The 18,131-nt window shown below is 48.9% G+C and overlaps 1 protein-coding gene across 7 annotated transcripts in view; it reads right to left on the bottom strand.

Annotated features, from left to right (window-relative positions):
- The window catches only part of syne1b (spectrin repeat containing, nuclear envelope 1b), a 415,064-nt gene that overhangs the window by 237,974 nt on the left and 158,959 nt on the right, over positions 1-18,131 (bottom strand). For all 7 annotated transcript variants that reach the window (XM_080200097.1, XM_080200090.1, XM_080200089.1 and 4 more), the window contains 6 exons: positions 17,224-17,388; positions 14,290-14,462; positions 11,873-12,026; positions 6,820-6,963; positions 5,475-5,639; positions 3,228-3,545 (listed from right to left, as the gene is read on the bottom strand). In XM_080200097.1, the coding sequence (XP_080056223.1) occupies positions 3,228-3,545; positions 5,475-5,639; positions 6,820-6,963; positions 11,873-12,026; positions 14,290-14,462; positions 17,224-17,388 (1,119 nt within the window). The remainder of the gene's footprint in view (positions 1-3,227; positions 3,546-5,474; positions 5,640-6,819; positions 6,964-11,872; positions 12,027-14,289; positions 14,463-17,223; positions 17,389-18,131) is intronic.

Raw genomic sequence — 18,131 nt, 5'->3', positions numbered from 1 at the left:
TTCCCGCTGCCTCGGCAAAGCAACCAGCATAATTTACTGGAGTTCTATGAGGATGTGTCTAGGGCGGTGGATAAAGGAGAGCTGGTGGATGTGGTCTTTCTTGATTTTCAGAAGGCGTTTGACAAGGTACCTCACAAGAGGTTATTGCAGAAGGTCAGGGGACATGGAGTTGGGGGTAGGGTGTTAGCGTGGATAGAGGATTGGTTGTCAAATAGGAGGCAGAGAGAGGGGTCAATGGGTGCTATTCGGATTGGCGGTTGGTGACTAGTGGAGTGCCTCAGGGGTCGGTGCTGGGGCCTCAGCTATTTACCATTTGTATAGATGATCTGGAAGAGGGAACCGAGTGTATGGTGTCGAAATTTGTTGATGACACCAAGATTGGTGGAACGGCAAATTGTGCGGAGGGTGTGGAGAGTCTGCAGAAGGATCTAGATAGGCTGGGTGAATGGGCCAGGAACTGGCAAATGGAATTTAATGTTGGCAAGTGCGAGGTGGTCCACTTTGGTAGGAATAATGGTAGGAAGGATTATTACTTACGCGGCGAAAAACTGCAGCAGGCGACGGTGCAGAGGGACCTCGGGGTCCTTGTGCAAGAGTCGCAAAAACCCAGCTTGCAGGTGCAGCAGGTGATCAGGAAGGCAAATGGGATGCTGGCCTTCATAGCGAGGGGGATTGAATATAAAAGTAGGGAGGTCTTGCTGCAGCTGTATAGGGCATTGGTGAGGCCACAGCTGGAGTACTGTGTGCAGTTTTGGGCGCTGTACTTATGCAAGGATATTTTGGCCTTGGAGGGAGTGCAGAGGAGGTTTACTAGGCTGATGCCGGAGTTGAGGGGGTTGAGCTATGAGGAGAGGCTGAATAAACTGGGCTTGTACTCGTTAGAGTTTAGAAGAATGAGGGGAGATCTCATTGAGACGTATAAGATGATGAATGGGATGGATAGGATAGAGGTGGAGAGACTCTTCCCGCTCAGAAAGGACAGTAGGACTAGGGGGCACAGCCTCAAGATAAAGGGGGCGCGGTTTAGAACGGAGTTGAGGAAGAACTTCTTCACTCAAAGGGTGGTGAATCTCTGGAATTCTCTGCCCGTTGAGGTGGTGGAGGCTGCCTCGCTAAATATTTTTAAGACGCGGGTTGATGGGTTTTTGATAAGAGAGGGGATTAAAGGTTATGGGGAGAGGGCGGGAATGTGGAACTGAGCCACGACAGATCAGCCATGATCTTATTGAATGGCGGGGCAGGCTCGAAGGGCTAGATGGCCTACTCCTGCTCCTATTTCTTATGTTCTCATGTTCTTACGTTCTCATAATCAAGGACACCACACACCCCGGACATTCTCTCTTCCACCTTCTTCCGTCGGGAAAAAGATACAAAAGTCTGAGGTCACGTATCAACCGACTCAAGGACTGCTTCTTCTCTGCTGTCATCAGACTTTTGAATGGACTTACCTTGCATTAAGTTGATCTTTCCCTGCACCCTAGCTATGACTGTAACACTACATTCTGCGCTCTCTTCTTTCCTTCTGTATGAATGGTATGCTTTGTCTGTATAGCATGCCAGAAGCAATACTAATACATGTGGCAATAATAAATCAAATCATAGAAACACTACAGTGCAGAAAGAGGCCATTTGGTCCATCAAGTCTGCACTAACCACAATCCCACCCAGGCCCTACCCCCATATCCCTACATATTTACCCGCTAATCTGTCTAACCTACGCATCTCAGGACTCCGAGGGCCAATTTTTATCATGGCCAATCAACCTAACCCACGCATCTTTGGACTGTGGGAGGAAACTAGAGCACCCGGAGGAAACCCACACAGACACGAGGAGAATGTGCAAATTCCACACAGACAGTGACCCAAGCCGGGAATCGAACCCAAGTCCCTGGAGCTGTGAAGCAGCAGTGCTAACCACTGTGCAACCGTGCCGCCCATCAAATCCTGCTTTCTGTCTCCCTCCTTTTTTTGAATAATGGAATGACATCCACTATTTTCCAATTGCTCCCTTTCCAGAATCTCAGAGTTTCGGAAAATTAAACCCAACGCACCAACTATCTCACTAGCCACTTCTTTCAGGCCCCTAGGTTGAGGTTGATCAGGACCCTGTGGTCTTGTCAGCTTGTGGACCCAACAATCCACTCACTACCATGTCTCTGGTGAATGTAATTTTCCTGAATCCCTTCCTCCCTTCCTTTACCTCAGGGACCAAATCTCTGCTGTAGTTTAGCCTGAAAGAAAAAGAATTCTCCAATGGGGTGGAACTTGGGAAAAAACAAGTGTCTTCCGATGGTGAAAGCCTTAGTGGCAGAGTCAGGCAGGAGATCTCCATGGGAATTTTACTAAGGGAAGGCCTATTGTCAGCAGGAGATGTGTGTGTGTGGAGGAGGTGCAATGTAACACAGAGAGTAACATCATTTATACCAAATAATTACAGACAATTAAAAAGACAAAAATGGAATGTTGGTCTTTACCTTCAGGGGTTGGGACATGGAGGGGTGGAGGGTGTGTTTGTTATATAAAGATCTAATTGAGGTGTTTTTTTTGGATTATTAAAGGATTAGATGGGGCAGATGGAGGTTTCCTCTGCTGGGGGAGCTCAGAACAAAACGAGTCTAACCTTCAAATTCAAACAGGACCGTTCAGGTTGATGTCGGGGGACACTAATGCAGGGAACCCCGTTGGTGGAATCTTCTACTCCCACCAATGGTGAGCCCATAGAATCCCCACAATGCAGAAAGAGGCTATTTGGCCCATTGAGTCCGCATTGATCATAACCCTACCCAGCCCCTATCCCTGTAGTCCCACATATTTACTTTGCTTTTCCCCCTGACACTAAGGGGCAATTTAGCATTGCCAATCAACCTATCCTGCACACCTTCAGACTGTGGGAGGAAACTGGAGCATCCTGGAGGAAAACCATTCAGAAACAGGGAGAACGTGCAAACTCCACACAGGCAGTGGCCCGAACTGGGAATTGAACCCGGGTCCCTGGCGCTGTGAGGCAGCAGTGCTAACCACTGTGCCACCCCCCTCTATGTACTCTATGAAAGGTATGCTTTGTCTATATAGCGCACAAGAAACAATAGATTTCACCGTATCCCAATACATGTGACAATAATAAATCAAATCAAATGAAATCAGGTAGTTTTAGCCACGATGCAGCAATATAAGGATTGACAGAATGAGTGCGAGTTAGCAGCCTGTGTTGTTCACTCTGAACACACCTGTAACTGTTGTAGCTGAGCCTCCTTCGTGTCTCTGTCAGACTTTCTCCCTGACCGGATGTTGACCTTGCTCTCGAGGTCACGGAGCCACGTGTCCACCTGCTGGAACATCTTCTCCAGCCTCCTCAGCATACTCAGGGTGGCATTGACCCTCTCCTTGGTCTCGGCCAGCCTCCGCTGGTACAGGTGCCAGTCACGTTGAGCGGATTCCAGGATGCGGTCCTCCATGTATGTGGACCCAGACAGGGTCATCTTCTCCTGGCTCTTGAGGGCAGCGCTCATTAAAGACTGACCCTCGGAGCAGCGACTTTCCAATTCCTGTGGAAATATAGTGATATTGGGCTGGATTAGTGCAACGTAAGGTCGTTCCTTGGGATATATTCATACTGCACATTCTACATTATAGAAACATAGAAGATAGGAGCAGAAAGAGGCCATTCAGCCCTTCGAGCCTGCTCCACCATTCGTTACAATCATGGCTGATCATCCAACTCAATAACCTAATCCTGCTTTCTCCCCATAACCTTTGATCCCATTCGCCCCAAGTGCTACATCCAGCTGCCTCTTGAATACATTCAATGTTTTGGCATCAACTACTTCCTGTGGTAATGAATTCCACAGGCTCAGCACTCTTCTCCTCACTTCCATCCTAAATGCCCCGAATCCTCAGACCGTGACCCCTGATTCTGAACTCCCCCACCATCAGGAACATCCTCCCCCTTCATCTGTCCTGTCTAGTCCTGTTAGAATATTATAAGTCGCCATGAGATCCCCCCTTATTCTCACAATCTGCACAATCCACTGGATAGCACGATGGCACAGTGGTTAGCACTGCTGCCTCACAGCGCCAGGGATCCTGGTTCGATTCCCGGCTTGGTCTGTGCACAGTTTGTACATTCTCCCCATGTCTGCATGGGCTTACTCGCACGGTCCAAAAGATGTGCCGGTTGGGTGCGTTGGTCATGCTAAATTCTCCCTCGGTGGATAAGATGGGATAGTGGAGTTGAGATTATCACATCAGATCTGTCATGATCTCATTGATTGGCAGAGCAGACTCAATGGGCTGAACGGCCTACATCTGCTCCCACATCTTATGGTCATATTGGTGGCACCCTTGCATCTGATTCAGAAGATCATGGTTTCAAACCCCAGAAACCTCAGCCTAATCTGGCCTGATACTTCAGCGCAGCACTGAGAGGGTGCCGCACTGTCAGAGGTGCCACCTTTCCCGTGAGGCATTAACCTGAGGCCCATACTGCCCTCCCGTATCAAGCAGGAGGAAGATACCTGGCTGATATTTGTCCCTCAACCAACATCACTGGAACCAGTGGTGGAAACATACAGAATAGGAGCAGGAAGAGGCCATTCGGCCCTTTGAGACTGCTCCACCATTCACTATGATCATGGCTGATCATCCAACTCAACAATCTGATCCTGCCTTCCCCCGTATCCTTTGATTCCCTTCAGTGCTATGTCTAACTGCCTCTTGAAAATATACAATGTCGTGGCCTTTCTGTGGTAGCGAATTCTACAGGCTGACCACTCCCTGGATGAAGAAATTTCTCCTCATCTCCGTCCTAAATGTATCGTCAGACTGTGACCCCTGGTTCTGGACACCCCCACCATCGGGAACATCCTTCTTGCATCTGTCTAGTACTGTTACAATTTTATAGGTTCTATGGGATTCCCCTGCCCCCCATTCTTCTAAACTCCAGCGAAAACAAGCCTAACCCACTCAATCTCTCCTTATACATCAGCCCCACCATCCCAGTCTGGTAAACCTTCGCTGCGTTGCCTCTGGTTTTGCTAAAAAGGTTCTATGTTATTAAGCTATAATGGTGCCTACACTTCCAATGCACTTCAGTGAGGTGTTTTGGGGTGTCCAGAGGTTGTGAAAGGGGCAATAGGAATGAGCAGCACGGTGGTGTAATGGTTAACACTGCTGCCTCACAGTGCCAGGGACCTGGGTTCGATTCCAGGCTCGGGTCACTGCCTGTGTGGAGTCTGCACATTCTCCCCATGTCTGCGTGGGTTTCCTCCGGGTGCTCTGGTTTCCTCCCACACTCCAAAGATGTGCGGGTTAGGTGGACTGGCCCATGCTGAATTGCCCCTTAGTGTCAGGGGGATTAGCAGGGATGGGGTTCAGGGGGATAGGGCCCGGGTGGGATTGTGGTCGGTGCAGGCTCAATGGGCCGAATGGCCTCGTCCCACACCGCAGGGATTCTATGAATGAAAGTTGCTCCTTACCTCCAGGTCCCGGAGGGTACTTTCCAGGATCTCGACGTCATTCCCAAGGTGTGAGCAGCAGCACAGCTTCTCCTTCTCCTGCTCCAGCCACTCCTCGAATGCTTTCAGTCCGTGCTGGTACTCCTGGTGGAGCTGAACCAGCTCCTCGGCCTTTCTGGTTCCCTCCTGGAAACCAAAGGAAACGGTTCTGACAACACTCGGATTGTTGAACAGGATTCTGGGAGCACGCCCAGCGCAGGGAGGACGGGTTAAAGCACAGACTGAGCGAAGCCAGCGCCCGAACGGTGTCGAAAGTGGAACGACAACTAGTGTTTAATCTCAAAGAGAAGGAACGGCCAGTCGTCTGCGTGGTAACACTCACCTCCTAAAGGAAGAGGAGGAGGCCATTCAGCCCTTCAGACCTGCGCTGCCAAGCAGTCAGATCATGGCTGGCCTGTACCTCAACCCTGGTTGCTCGCTCTGGTTGCATATTCTTCAGTGCCCTTAACCCAACTAAGATCTACCTCATTCCAGAACGTTCTAATTGAACCTAATCAGTTTTGAGTGGGTGGGTGGGGGTGGGGTGGGGGGAGGGATTACCCAAATTCTCTACTTTCTTGTCATCACCTCTGAATCACCAAGTTTAATTTTGAAGTTAGAATCATTAAATGGAGTCTGACAGTGCAGAGGGAGGCCATTCGGCCCATCAAGTCTGCACCAACCACAATCCCACCCAGGTTCTATCCCTGTAATCTCACGTATTTACTCCCACTAATCCCCCTGACTAAGGGACAATTTAGCACGGCCAATCCACCTAACCTGCGTGGGCTTCCTTTAGTTGCTGCGTTTTCCTCCCAAGGCCCACAGATGTGTAGATCGAGTGGATTGGTCGTGCTGAATGTTTGGGATAATGGGTAGGGTGGGAGAGAGGGCCTGGGTAAGACGCTGGGTGGAAGATTACCGTCCCACGGGAATTATAGCGGGCAGAACACAGGCTGTGCAAAAGGTCCGCTGGCCTCGGGAGGGATTTTCCAGCCTTGGGGGTGAGTGTGGCCAGAAAACATCGCCAATTGTGTCAAAGAGTTGGTGCAGACTCGATGGGCCGAATGGCCTCTTTCTGCACTGTAGGGATGCTATGAAAAGGATCGGAGTTCTCCCCACAGTCCCGATCAATATTGAATCTGCAGGAAACATTACTAGTGATGATCTTGTTTTGGGATCTTACTGTGCGCAATTTTGGTTGCCAGGTTTCTTGCAGCGATTAAAGTTCAGAAAGTACTTCAGCGCACTTTGCGACGTGCTAGAGTTCTGAGCAGTGCTACCAAACTGTAAGTCCGTCCTATCCTGCTAGCTTTGCCGAGCGTACCTTTGCCTTTTCACTCAGGTTGTTGAAGCGTTCCTCGAGTTCCTGCAGTTCCAGGCGGCTGACGTAATGCTGGGCCATGTTCTCACCTTTGGCCTGGATGGTCTGCAGCAGACGCCGGTGGCTCAGCGTGTCCTCGTACAGCAACTGAAACAGCAGAGTTCACACCTGACACATCGCACACAAAGCAAAGCCCTTCTCAAAGCACTCAAAACGTACCAGAGCTTTCAGCCGCAGCAGGTCGGGTGGGGTGGGGTATCATCCACAGTCTGAGCCCAGGGACACTGGGTCATGGAGACACAGTGAATGTCGGAGAATGGGGAAACTTGAGGTGAGACATGTGAAGGAGGCCTGAGGTTCTAATGTTGGCCACAACCAGGGAGTCCACTGCCCTGGCCCTCCCCTCATGCATTTATTCGTGGGACGTGGGCATCACTGGCTGGCTAACATCTATTGCCCATCCCTAGTTGCCCTTGAGAAGGTGGTGGTGAGCTGCCACCTTGAATCGCTGCAGTCCACGTGCTGTAAATTTACCCACAATGCCGTTCGGGAGGAAATTCCAGGATTTTGACCCAGTGACTGCAAAGTAACGGCGATATATTTCCAAGTCAGGATGGTGAGTGGCTTGGAGAGGAACTTGCAGATAGTCATATTCCATCTATCTGCTGTCCTTGTCCTTCTAGATGGAAGTGATCATGGGTTTGGAAGGTGCTTCTAAGGATCTTTGGTGAATTGCTGCAATGCATCTTGTAGATAGTACACACTGCTGCTACTGAGTGTCGGTGGTGGAGGGAGTGGATGTTTACAGATGTGGTGCCAATCAAGTGGGCTGCTTTGTCCTGGATGGTGTCGAGCTTCTTGAGTGTTGTTGGAGCTGCACCCATCCAGGCAAGTGGGGAGTATTCCATCACATTCCTGACTTGTGCCTTGTAGATGGTGGACAGATTTTGGGGAGTCAGGAGGTGAGTTACTCACCACAGTATTCCTAGCTTCTAACCTGCTCTTGTAGCCACTGTGCTTGTGTGGCAAGTCCAGCTGAGTTTCTGGTCAATTGTAACTCCAAGGATGTTGACAGTGGGGGATTCAGTGACACCATTGAATGTCATGGGGCAGTGATTAGTGTGTCTCTTATTGGTGATGGTCACTGCCTGGTATCTCAATAGATGCCTTTCCAATGGAGCAATGACCCAGAGAAACAGAGATCAGTAATCCAGAGGACTGGCAGAGTAATTCAGAGAATTGGGCTAGCCAAATACAGAGCCTAAATTCCAATCTCACAGTTTGAGAATTTGCATCTAGTTCAGTAACAAATGAAAATCTCTGATCAGTAAAAGTCACCTCAATGCTGTCAGTCTGTCACAAACACCCAAGAAATTCACTAATGTTCCTTTGGGGAAGAGAGTTTGCTGTCCTTACCCATTTTGGTCCACATCTGAATTTTAACCCCACTAAATTTGCCACGATTTTAAGCCCCTCAACTTGAGCTTTCTCTGCTCCGATAGGGGAAACCCCGTACTCTCCAGCCTCTCCAAGTACCTACATTCCCTCATTCCTGACTTGATTTGATTTATTATTGTCAGATGTATTAACATACAGTGAAAAGTATTGTTTCTTGCGCACTATGCAGACAAAGCATACCATTCATAGAGGAAGAAATGAGGGAGCGCAGAATTTAGTGTTACACGCATAGCTAGGGCGTAGAGAAAGATCAACTTAATGTGAGGTAGGTCCATTCAAAAGCCTGACGGCAGCAGGGAAGAAGCTGTTCTTGAGTTGATTGGTACGTGACCTCAGACTTTTGTATCTTTTTCCCAACGGAAGAAGGTGGAAGAGAGAACATCCAGGATGCATGGGGTCCTTAATTATGCTGGCTGCTTTTCCGAGGCAGCGGGAAGTGTACAGACTCAATGGATGGGAGGTCGGTTTGCGTGATGGACTGGGCTACATTCATGATCTGTGCTCCCCAAAGCCTTCCTAAGATGAGATGCCTTTACCTGATGTCAAATGAGTCTTCGATATAGGTTTGTAGCGCATCCTGACAACTGCACTGTATTCTGCTATTTATAAAGCTTAATGAGTCCTGACACTTTCAACAATCAGTCTGTCAAACAATTATTGTATTGTAAGAATAACCCACGAAAGCTTGGAGTTTTTGGGAAGTTTGGAGATAGAATCAGGCCCCTTTCTATAATATCTCTGATTTAAGCCAACTGAGCTTCACCTTGTCTTTCCAGCCTCCCATCTATCGACTCTGTCTACACTTCCCACTGCCTCGGAAAAGCAGCCAGCGTAATTAAGGACCCCATGAAGCCCGGACATTCTCTCTTCCACCTTCATCCATCGGGAAAAATATAAAAAAGTCTGAGATCACATACCAACCGACTCAAGAGCAGCTTCTTCCCTGCTGCTGTCAGACTTTTGAATGGGCCTACTTTACATTAAGTTGATCTTTATCTGCACCCTAGCTATGACTGTAACACTACATTCTGCATTCTCTCCTTTCCTTCTTCTCTATGTACTCTATGAATGGTATGCTTTGTCTTTCTAGCACGCAAAAAACAATACTTTTCACTGTATTCCAATACATGTGACAATAATAAATCAAATCTAATCAGATAGAACATAGAACATAGAACATTACAGCGCAGAACAGGCCCTTCGGCCCACGATGTTGCGCCGACCAGTTTTTTTAAAAAAAAACACTGACCCACTAATCTAAACCAATCCCTTTTCGTCCATAAACCTATCCGTAGATCTCTTAAACGCCCCCAAACTAGGCGCATTTACAACCGCAGCAGGCAGGGCATTCCAATCCCTCACCACCCTCTGGGTAAAGAACCTACCCCTGACATCCGTCCTATAACTACCACCCCTTAATTTAAAGCCATGCCCCCTCGTGCTAGCATTCTCCATCCGAGGAAAAAGGCTATCACTATCCACCCTATCTAAACCTCTAATCATCTGATATGTTTCAATAAGATCCCCTCTTAGCCTCCTTCTTTCCAGCGAAAACAACCCCAAATCCCTCAGTCTCTCCTCATATGACCTCCCCTCCATACCAGGCAACATCCTGGTAAACCTCCTCTGCACCCTCTCCAAAGCCTCAACGTCCTTCCTGTAATGTGGGGACCAGAACTGCACACAGTACTCCAAGTGCGGCCGCACCAGAGTTGTGTACAGTTGCAACATGACGCTGCGACTCCTAAATTCAATCCCCCTACCAATAAACGCCAAGACACCGTATGCCTTCTTAACTACCTTATCTACTTGATTCCCAACCTTCAGGGATCTATGTACACATACACCTAGATCCCTCTGCTCCTCCACACTATTCAAAGTCCTCCCGTTAGCCCTATACTGAACACATCTGTTACTCCTACCGAAATTAATTACCTCACACTTCTCCACATTAAACTCCATCCGCCACCTCGCGGCCCAGCTCTGCAACCTGTCTAAGTCACCCTGCAAACTATGACACCCTTCCTCACAATCTACCACACCACCGACTTTGGTGTCATCAGCAAACTTACTAATCCACCCAACTATACCCTCATCCAGATCATTAATAAAAATTACAAACAGCAGTGGCCCCAAAACAGATCCCTGAGGCACACCGCTCGTAACCGAACTCCATGACGAATATTCACCATCAACCACCACCCTCTGTCTCCTATCTGCCAGCCAATTCCTGATCCAAGTACCTAGATTACCCCCAATCCCATACATCTGCATTTTCTGCAGAAGCCCACCATGGTGAACCTTATCAAACGCCTTACTAAAATCCATATATACCACGTCAACTGCCTTACCCCTATCCACCTCTTTGGTCACTTTCTCAAAGAACTCAATAAGGTTAGTAAGGCACGACCTACCTGCTACAAAACCATGCTGACTGTCTCTAATCAATTCATTACTCTCCAGATAACTATAAATCCTATCCCTAATAATTCTTTCTAAAACCTTGCCCACAACAGAAGTAAGACTCACCGGTCTATAATTCCCGGGGAAGTCTCTGTTCCCCTTCTTAAACAATGGGACAACATTCGCTGTCCTCCAATCTTCCGGTACTATACCAGAGACCAACGATGACCTGAAGATCAGAGCCAGAGGCTCTGCAATCACCTCTCTAGCCTCCCAGAGAATCCTAGGGTAAATCCCATCCGGACCAGGGGACTTATCTATTTTCAAGCCCTCTAGAATATCCAGCACATCCCCGGTTTCAACTGCAATACTTTCTATTTTACACCCCTGCACCCCAGTGTCCTCCACAGCTACATTCATGTACCCCTGCGTGAACACCGAAGAGAAATATTGGTTCAATGCCTCTCCAATCTCTTCCGGTTCCACACACAACTTCCCTCTACTGTCTATAACTGGCCCTAATCTTGCCCTAACCAACCTTCTGTTCTTGACATATCTATAGAACGCCTTAGGATTCTCCTTAATCCTATCAGCCAAAGTCATCTCATGTCCTCTTTTAGCCCTTCTTAACTCCCTCTTCAACTCCCTCCTAGCCAATCTAAAGCTTTCTAATGCACTACCTGAGCCCTCAAGCCTCATCCGAACATAAGCCTCCTTTTTCTTCCTAACCAACGAATCAACTTTTTTAGTACACCACGGTTCCCTAGCCCTACCAAATCCTCCTTGCCTGACAGGGACATACCTATTGCAGACCCGCAGTAGCTGTTCCTTGAAAAAATTCCACATTTAAGACGTTCCCAGTCCCTGTAATCTCATAGTCCAACCTATGCTTCCTAATTCTCTCCTAATAGCCTCATAATTACCCTTCCCCCAGCTAAAACTACTGACCCGAGGTTCATGCCTATCCCTATCCATCACTAAGGTGAACGTAACCGAATTGTGGTCACTATCACCAAAATGCACACCAACTTCCAAGTCCAGCACCTGGTCTGGCTCATTACCCAGCACCAAATCCAATATAGCCTCACCTCTAGTTGGCCTATCAACATACTGAGTCAAAAAACCTTCCTGCACACTTTGAACAAAAACTGACCCCTCAGATGGTAGTTTTATCTATCTGTAGCCTCGACCGTACCTTGGCTTTGCCCAGTCCTGTAGCTTTGTCCCTGAATTCTGTATATTGTCGTTCAGAAGCCTTCAGATCTCCCTCCATCCGATCCATCCAGCTCATAAACTGACGGACATCGTCCTGGTAACTGGTCCACTGCGATAACGCACTTTCCAATTGGCTGCACACGGGATTGAGAAAGATTACGTCAGTGTGGTGTTCCAAATTCGGAAAATCCTCCCCACTGCCAGACAGCAGCCCCCAGTAGAAGCAGTTACAATGTGTCCTGCCCAGGGGAAATTTCACTCACTGCAATACTTTGTGTTTTAGACGGAGTAACACATTGACCTGTTGTCAGTCAGTTATACAGTGCTGCCCAGACACCAAACTCAACAAAGGAACTGGCGCTGAAAAGCAATGTGGATTATTAGAATGAAGAATTAGTGGTTTCTGATTTTTGAAGCCTCACCCAGCACCTAATTAATCCATGGCATCCAACTACCCCCTGGCAACAAGCTCCCGCCAGTGCCAAATTCTCCCCAGCAACATACTCTCCCCGGCACCAGACTCTCCCCGGCACCAAGTTCTCCCCAGCACCAAACTCCCCCAACGCCAAACTCTCCCCAGCACCAAGCTCTCCCTGGCACCAAGCTCTACCTGGCACCAAACTCTCCTCAGCACCAAACTCTCCCCGGCACCAAACTCTCCCCAGCACCAAACTCTCCCCGGCACCAAAATATGCCCTGGCACTCTTCAGTGAGAAACAGCAGTTTTCCTGATGTACCAACTAACACTCCCCCATTAACCAACAACATAGTGCACTAATTAGCTGGTTATTCATTGGTTAACCCACACATGATGGCACTGAGGTGCAGAGCAAATTTCAGACTCAATATTGGACAGGCACTCATTCAGGGCCAAGCTATAATTACCATTGACAGACAGGGCTGAAATATACAGGTATCCCAGAGGTGGGAAAGCAGACTGATAGGCATATAAATCAGGGTCTCGTGACATTGCACCATGCCTACCCCACCAGGAGTTTAGGAGGGGCAGGGTAGATCACCAGTTGAGGCCCCTGTCTAGGCAATTAATGCCAAATTAACAGCCTTAACCCACCACCATCTGGAGAGAAGCAACAGGGAATAGTCAGTCCGACTGGTTTCTCTGTGTGGGTTGCTGGTGAGTGAGGGCTCCCTCCTTAACCAGCACCCCCTGCCCCAAACTCTAACCCCTCTGCCTCCACTTCTCCTCTCCCCATGGCCTCTCAAACCCTGGTCCCAATCCCACCTTCCCCGACGCCCAAATATTTACAAAGTTCCGCTCCATCACAGCTTCCTCCTTGCCTCTAGGCAGTCAAGAAGGGAAATGGCCTTCATGGGAAAGGACATGAGTATAGAGGTAGGGATGTTTTGCTGCAATTGTATAGGGTGTTGGTGAGGCCACACCTGGAGTATTGTGTGCAGTGTTGATTCCCTTATCCGAGGAAGGATGTCCTTGCTATAGCGGGAGTACAACAAATACTTACCAGGCTAATTCCTGGGATGGCAGGTCTGTCTATGAGGAGAGATTAAGCCGGTTGGGATTATATTCACTGGAGTTTAGAAGAGTGAGAGGGGACCTCAAGGAAACTTATAAAATTCTAACAGGGTTAGACAGGGTAGATTCAGAAAGAATATTCCCGATGGTGGGGGACTCCAGAACTAGGGGTCATAGTTTGAGGAGAAGGGATAAACCTTTTAGGACTGAGGCAAGGAGAAATTCCTTCACCCAGAGGGTGGTGAATGTGTGGAATCCACTCCCACAGAAAGTAGCTGAGGCCAGAAAATTGGTTGGGATTTTATGGCTCGCTTGTCTCGACACCACAAAGTCCGCCCCAAGGTCAATGGGCCTTTCCATGGTCTACCCCTTGCCCATTCCCATGGCAGGCGGGGCGGTAAAATTCCACCCGCTGCCTTATTTCAGGGAGAAATTAGACATAGCTCTTGGGGCTAAAGGGATCAAAGGATATGGAGGGGGGAGGCGGGATCAGGATATTGAATTTGATGATCACCATGATGAAAATGAATGGGGGAGCAGGCTCGGAGGGCTGAATGGCCTACACCTGCTTCTAAATTTCAATGTTTTTGACCAGGTGCAGTACTAGCTGTGCCCACTGCTTGCACTGGCATTACTGGCACAGGAAGGAGGTGGGACTTCCTGTCGCAGAGGGGTGAGAATCCAATCTCCATCCAATGGCTGCAGGGCAGGTGGTGTTCGCCATGGCAGACACCCTCTTGATGTTTCAGCTATGGGAGGAGGGAGTTAGGGGGGAGGGGGGGAGAGCAGGGCGCCCCCTATAATTCACCCCATTAGTTTCTACCCATGGTGGTCACTGCAAAGGCCATGACCGAGTTTGATGCGCTACCCCCTCCCCTTCCCCCGGTTCTGTCACAGGGCCTGACCTTTTGCACTGAATGGAGAAGGAGAGGAGAGAATCCCAGGAGTCCTTCAGGTCGTCCATCTGCTTGCGGATGGCGGGGGTGCCCTCGGGGGAGGTGCCCCTCAGGACAGACTCACCGCGAGTCAGCACCATCTTCAGCTGGATTTCCTTCTCCTGGCGGAGGGCAAGCAGAGCCTGTCGAAAGAACAATCCAATCGCGGTTAATAAAGGCCCGGGAACCGTCAAGTTTCACCCATCCTCCCAAAAATCCATTCTCGGAGAGGGGTGGGGGCATCTCCCACCATAGTATCATAGAATCCCTACAGTGCAGAAGGAGGCCATTCAGCCCATCGAATCTGCACCAACAACAATCCCACCTACTCCCAAAAGCCCACATATTTATTACGCTAATGCCTCTGACATACACATCCTGGAATACTAACAGTCAATTTATCATGACCAATCAACCTAACCCGCACATCTTTTGGACTGTGGGAGGAAACTGGAGCACCCGGAGGAAACCCATGCAGACATGGGGAGAACGTGCAGACTCCGCTTAGACAGTGACCCAAGCCGGGAATCGAACCCGTGTCCCTGGCGCTGTGAGGCAGCAATGCTAACCACGGCGCCACTGTGCTGACCAGGTGGGCATTTATTCACCCCTAAGAAAGTGGTGTCATCTTCTTGAACAACTGTATGGTGAAGGGACGCCCATATTGCTGTTTTAGAGAGAAGGATTTTCACCCAGAAACCATAGGGAATGGCAATGTATTTCTCAGTCAGGTTGGTGGGAGTCTCTATTGGGGAAATGTGGGAGAATTCCCAAAGATTTCCTGCCTTTCCCCTTCTAGTTTGAGGGTCTGAGAGGTGCTGGTTGAAAAAGCCTTGGCGGGTTGCTGCGGTGTACGGTTTGATGGGGATTTTCCAGTCCTTCAACGATCTTCCTGTCCCGCCAATGTGAATGGAGAATTCAACAGCATGGCAGCCTGATAGTGGGAGAAACCTTGGGTGGGAGAGGGAGGGGGCAGATGGCAAGCCACTGAAATCTCCATTCATATTGGCAGGACTGGAAGATCCTACTGGCGGGAAGGGCTGGAAAATTTAGCCTTCAGGTGGGATACCCTGGCTGTATCCCAGGGTATCAGCCTGGGATACAGGTTAGGATTTTCACCTAATTGTTGAGGAATGGTGTCTATTTAGAATATCTGTCATGGTTTGCCAAGATGTGGAGATGCCAGCATTGGACTAGGATAAACACTGTAAGAAGTCTCACAACACCAGGTTAAAGTCCAACAGGTTTATTTGGTAGCAAAAGCCACTAGCTTTCGGGCCTCACCTGACGAAGGGTGAATGAATGATTCTGCCTAGTGCTGTGGCATCATGCCCTTGGTTTGGGTGATTTGAAACAGAACAACACAAGAAAGTAGCCCAAATGAGAACACAGCATTGAGACACAGAGGTATCCACCTCACATGAAGACAGTTCGAACTTTACTATGAGATGTCAGGACACATTTCTATCTTCCATTCCTTTTTCTTTGTTCATTCATGGGAAGTGGGCATTGCTGGCTGGCCAGGATTTATTGCCCATCCCTAGTTGCCTGAGGGCAGTTGAGAGTCAACCATGTATAGGTCTAACCAGGTAAGGTGGCAGATTTCCTTCACTTAAGGGCATTAGTGAACCAGATGGGTTTTTCCGACGATGGTTTCATGATCATCAGTACGTTCTTCATCCCAGATATTTTTTATTGAATTCAAATTCCACCATCTGCTGTGGTGGGATTCGAACCCGGATCCCCAGAACATTACCCTAAGTCTCTGGATTACTAGTCTAGCGATAATACCACAAGGCCATCACCTCCTCCTGCACTATTGGAAGGGCCACCTTTGCCTCACGGAACATTCTCTCATTTCTACTCCTCTGCAATGCCAGGTGCCAACAAGCTCCTATTCCTGTGTGTGTCATGTGACTCCAAAGACCAGACACATTCCCAAACAAAGAGGACAATTTTCCCATCCCACCCGCCATGGGAATCATAGTGGACAGAGCAGGGTGGGTGGGTAGGGGTACCATGCAAAGGTCTATTGACTTCACGAGGGATTTTCCAGTTTTGGGGTGAGCTGGTGGAAAATCGCACCCAAAATCTCAGTGTGTAACACCTTCGATCAGATAAAGCCAGCACCTTCTCTGCTATCTGACATTCAAGATGTCCTCCCACTTTCAACCTTCATCTCGATCTAGATTTCTGAGCAAACCCACTGAGCTTTCTGTCCGGTGGGCAGCAAAGTGCCATCACCGCAGGAGGCCATGGCCTAGTGGGATTATCCCTGGACTAGAAACACAGACACCCAGGATAATGCTCTGGGGACACGGGTTCAAATCCCACCATGGCAGCTGGTGGAATTTGAATTCAATACAAAATATCTGGGATTAGGAATCCACTGATGACCATGAAATCAATGTTGATTGTCAGGAAAATCCATCTGATTCAGTAATGTCCTTTAGGAAAGGAAATCTGCCATCCTTACCTGGTCTGGCCTACATGTGACTCCAGATCCATAGTAATGTGGCTGGCTCTTAAATGCCCTCTGAAATGGCTTAGCAAGCACTCAGGTCACACAATTAGGGATGGCCAACAAATGCTGGCCAGCCAGCAAAGCCCATGTCCCCCGCGAATGAATAAAAGAAAAACTAGAACCGTGAAGAGCATGGAAAGAAGCACTGACTGTGTAAAGAACATAGAACCTGAGCATATAATCCGAGCTGAGATATTCAGGCAGCTGGAGATGGTTCCCTGGCCTGGCTTGGGAGAGGGGCACGAAGGTAGTCCCCCTAACCAAATTGATAGGTAAAGAATCCTGAGCCCCAAGCTGCTCACCCCCTGGGCAAAAACTCCAGGGCAAGCGTGTAGTGTGGACAACGACCCTCGAGTACACATGTGCCCCACTGAACTCACCTCGACCTTTGCCATCCGACTGTCCAGGAGGTTTTTATCAGCGGTGGTAGTGCAGTAAGACTCCAACATGTGCCTGGCATCGGCCAGCCAGTCCTGTAGCTCCTTCAGTCCCTGAGAGAACTGCTGATGTTCCGACACTGTCCGCTGCACTCTTAAAGCCTTCTCCTGAAACCCATAAAGGGATAGAACCAATCGTCACTAAAGTGCAACTTTGACGTCTTATTTTTTTCCACGAGTAAGTGGAACCAAACTAACCGACCCTGCGAGGAACGCTGGGACAAATGCGAGTTCGCTCCAACACTAAAGTTTATTTATTAGTGTCACAAGTAGGCTTACATTAACACTGCAATGAAGTCACTCTGAAAATTCCCTACTCGTCTGTTTTGGTACACTGAGGGAGAATTTAGCACGGCCAATGCACCTAACCAGCACGTCTTTCGGACTGTGGGAGGAAACCGGAGCACCCGGAGGAAACCCACGCAGAAACGGGGAGAATTACATTTGCTTTTGGAAGTTAACGTTGAATCGGATTCCGCCACTCTCCCAGCTTTTGGGTTTTAGTTCATAGCCACTCACAATTTCTCATCTCCATCCTGGTCTTTTGGTAATTATCAAAAATGTGCCTCCTCGTAACTCACCCCACTGCCCGCCACCACCAATAAAAGCAGGTTCCTCTTATTAACTCTCTCGAAACCCCTCTTCATTTTGGAAATACCTCCACCAAACCTCCCCTTAACCTTCTCGGCAGCGGGCACAACAAACCCTTCTGTCTCTCCACGGAGTCTGTTCCAGCGCAGAGCTTCTCCTGGCTGGTGGCACGGTACCCGTTTTCACCGCCAACTGTGTACCTTTCTTGAGCTCAGGTGCCATGCTTTCCTCCGGAGCCCCCCCACCCCCCGCCCCCCCCC

Source organism: Carcharhinus amblyrhynchos, chromosome 12 (assembly GCF_965287045.1).
Source record: "Carcharhinus amblyrhynchos chromosome 12, sCarAmb.v2.hapA, whole genome shotgun sequence".
Lineage (NCBI taxonomy): Eukaryota > Metazoa > Chordata > Chondrichthyes > Carcharhiniformes > Carcharhinidae > Carcharhinus > Carcharhinus amblyrhynchos.
The sequence above is the reverse complement of the archived record's forward strand: the minus strand, read 5'-3'. Positions and strand labels throughout refer to the sequence as shown.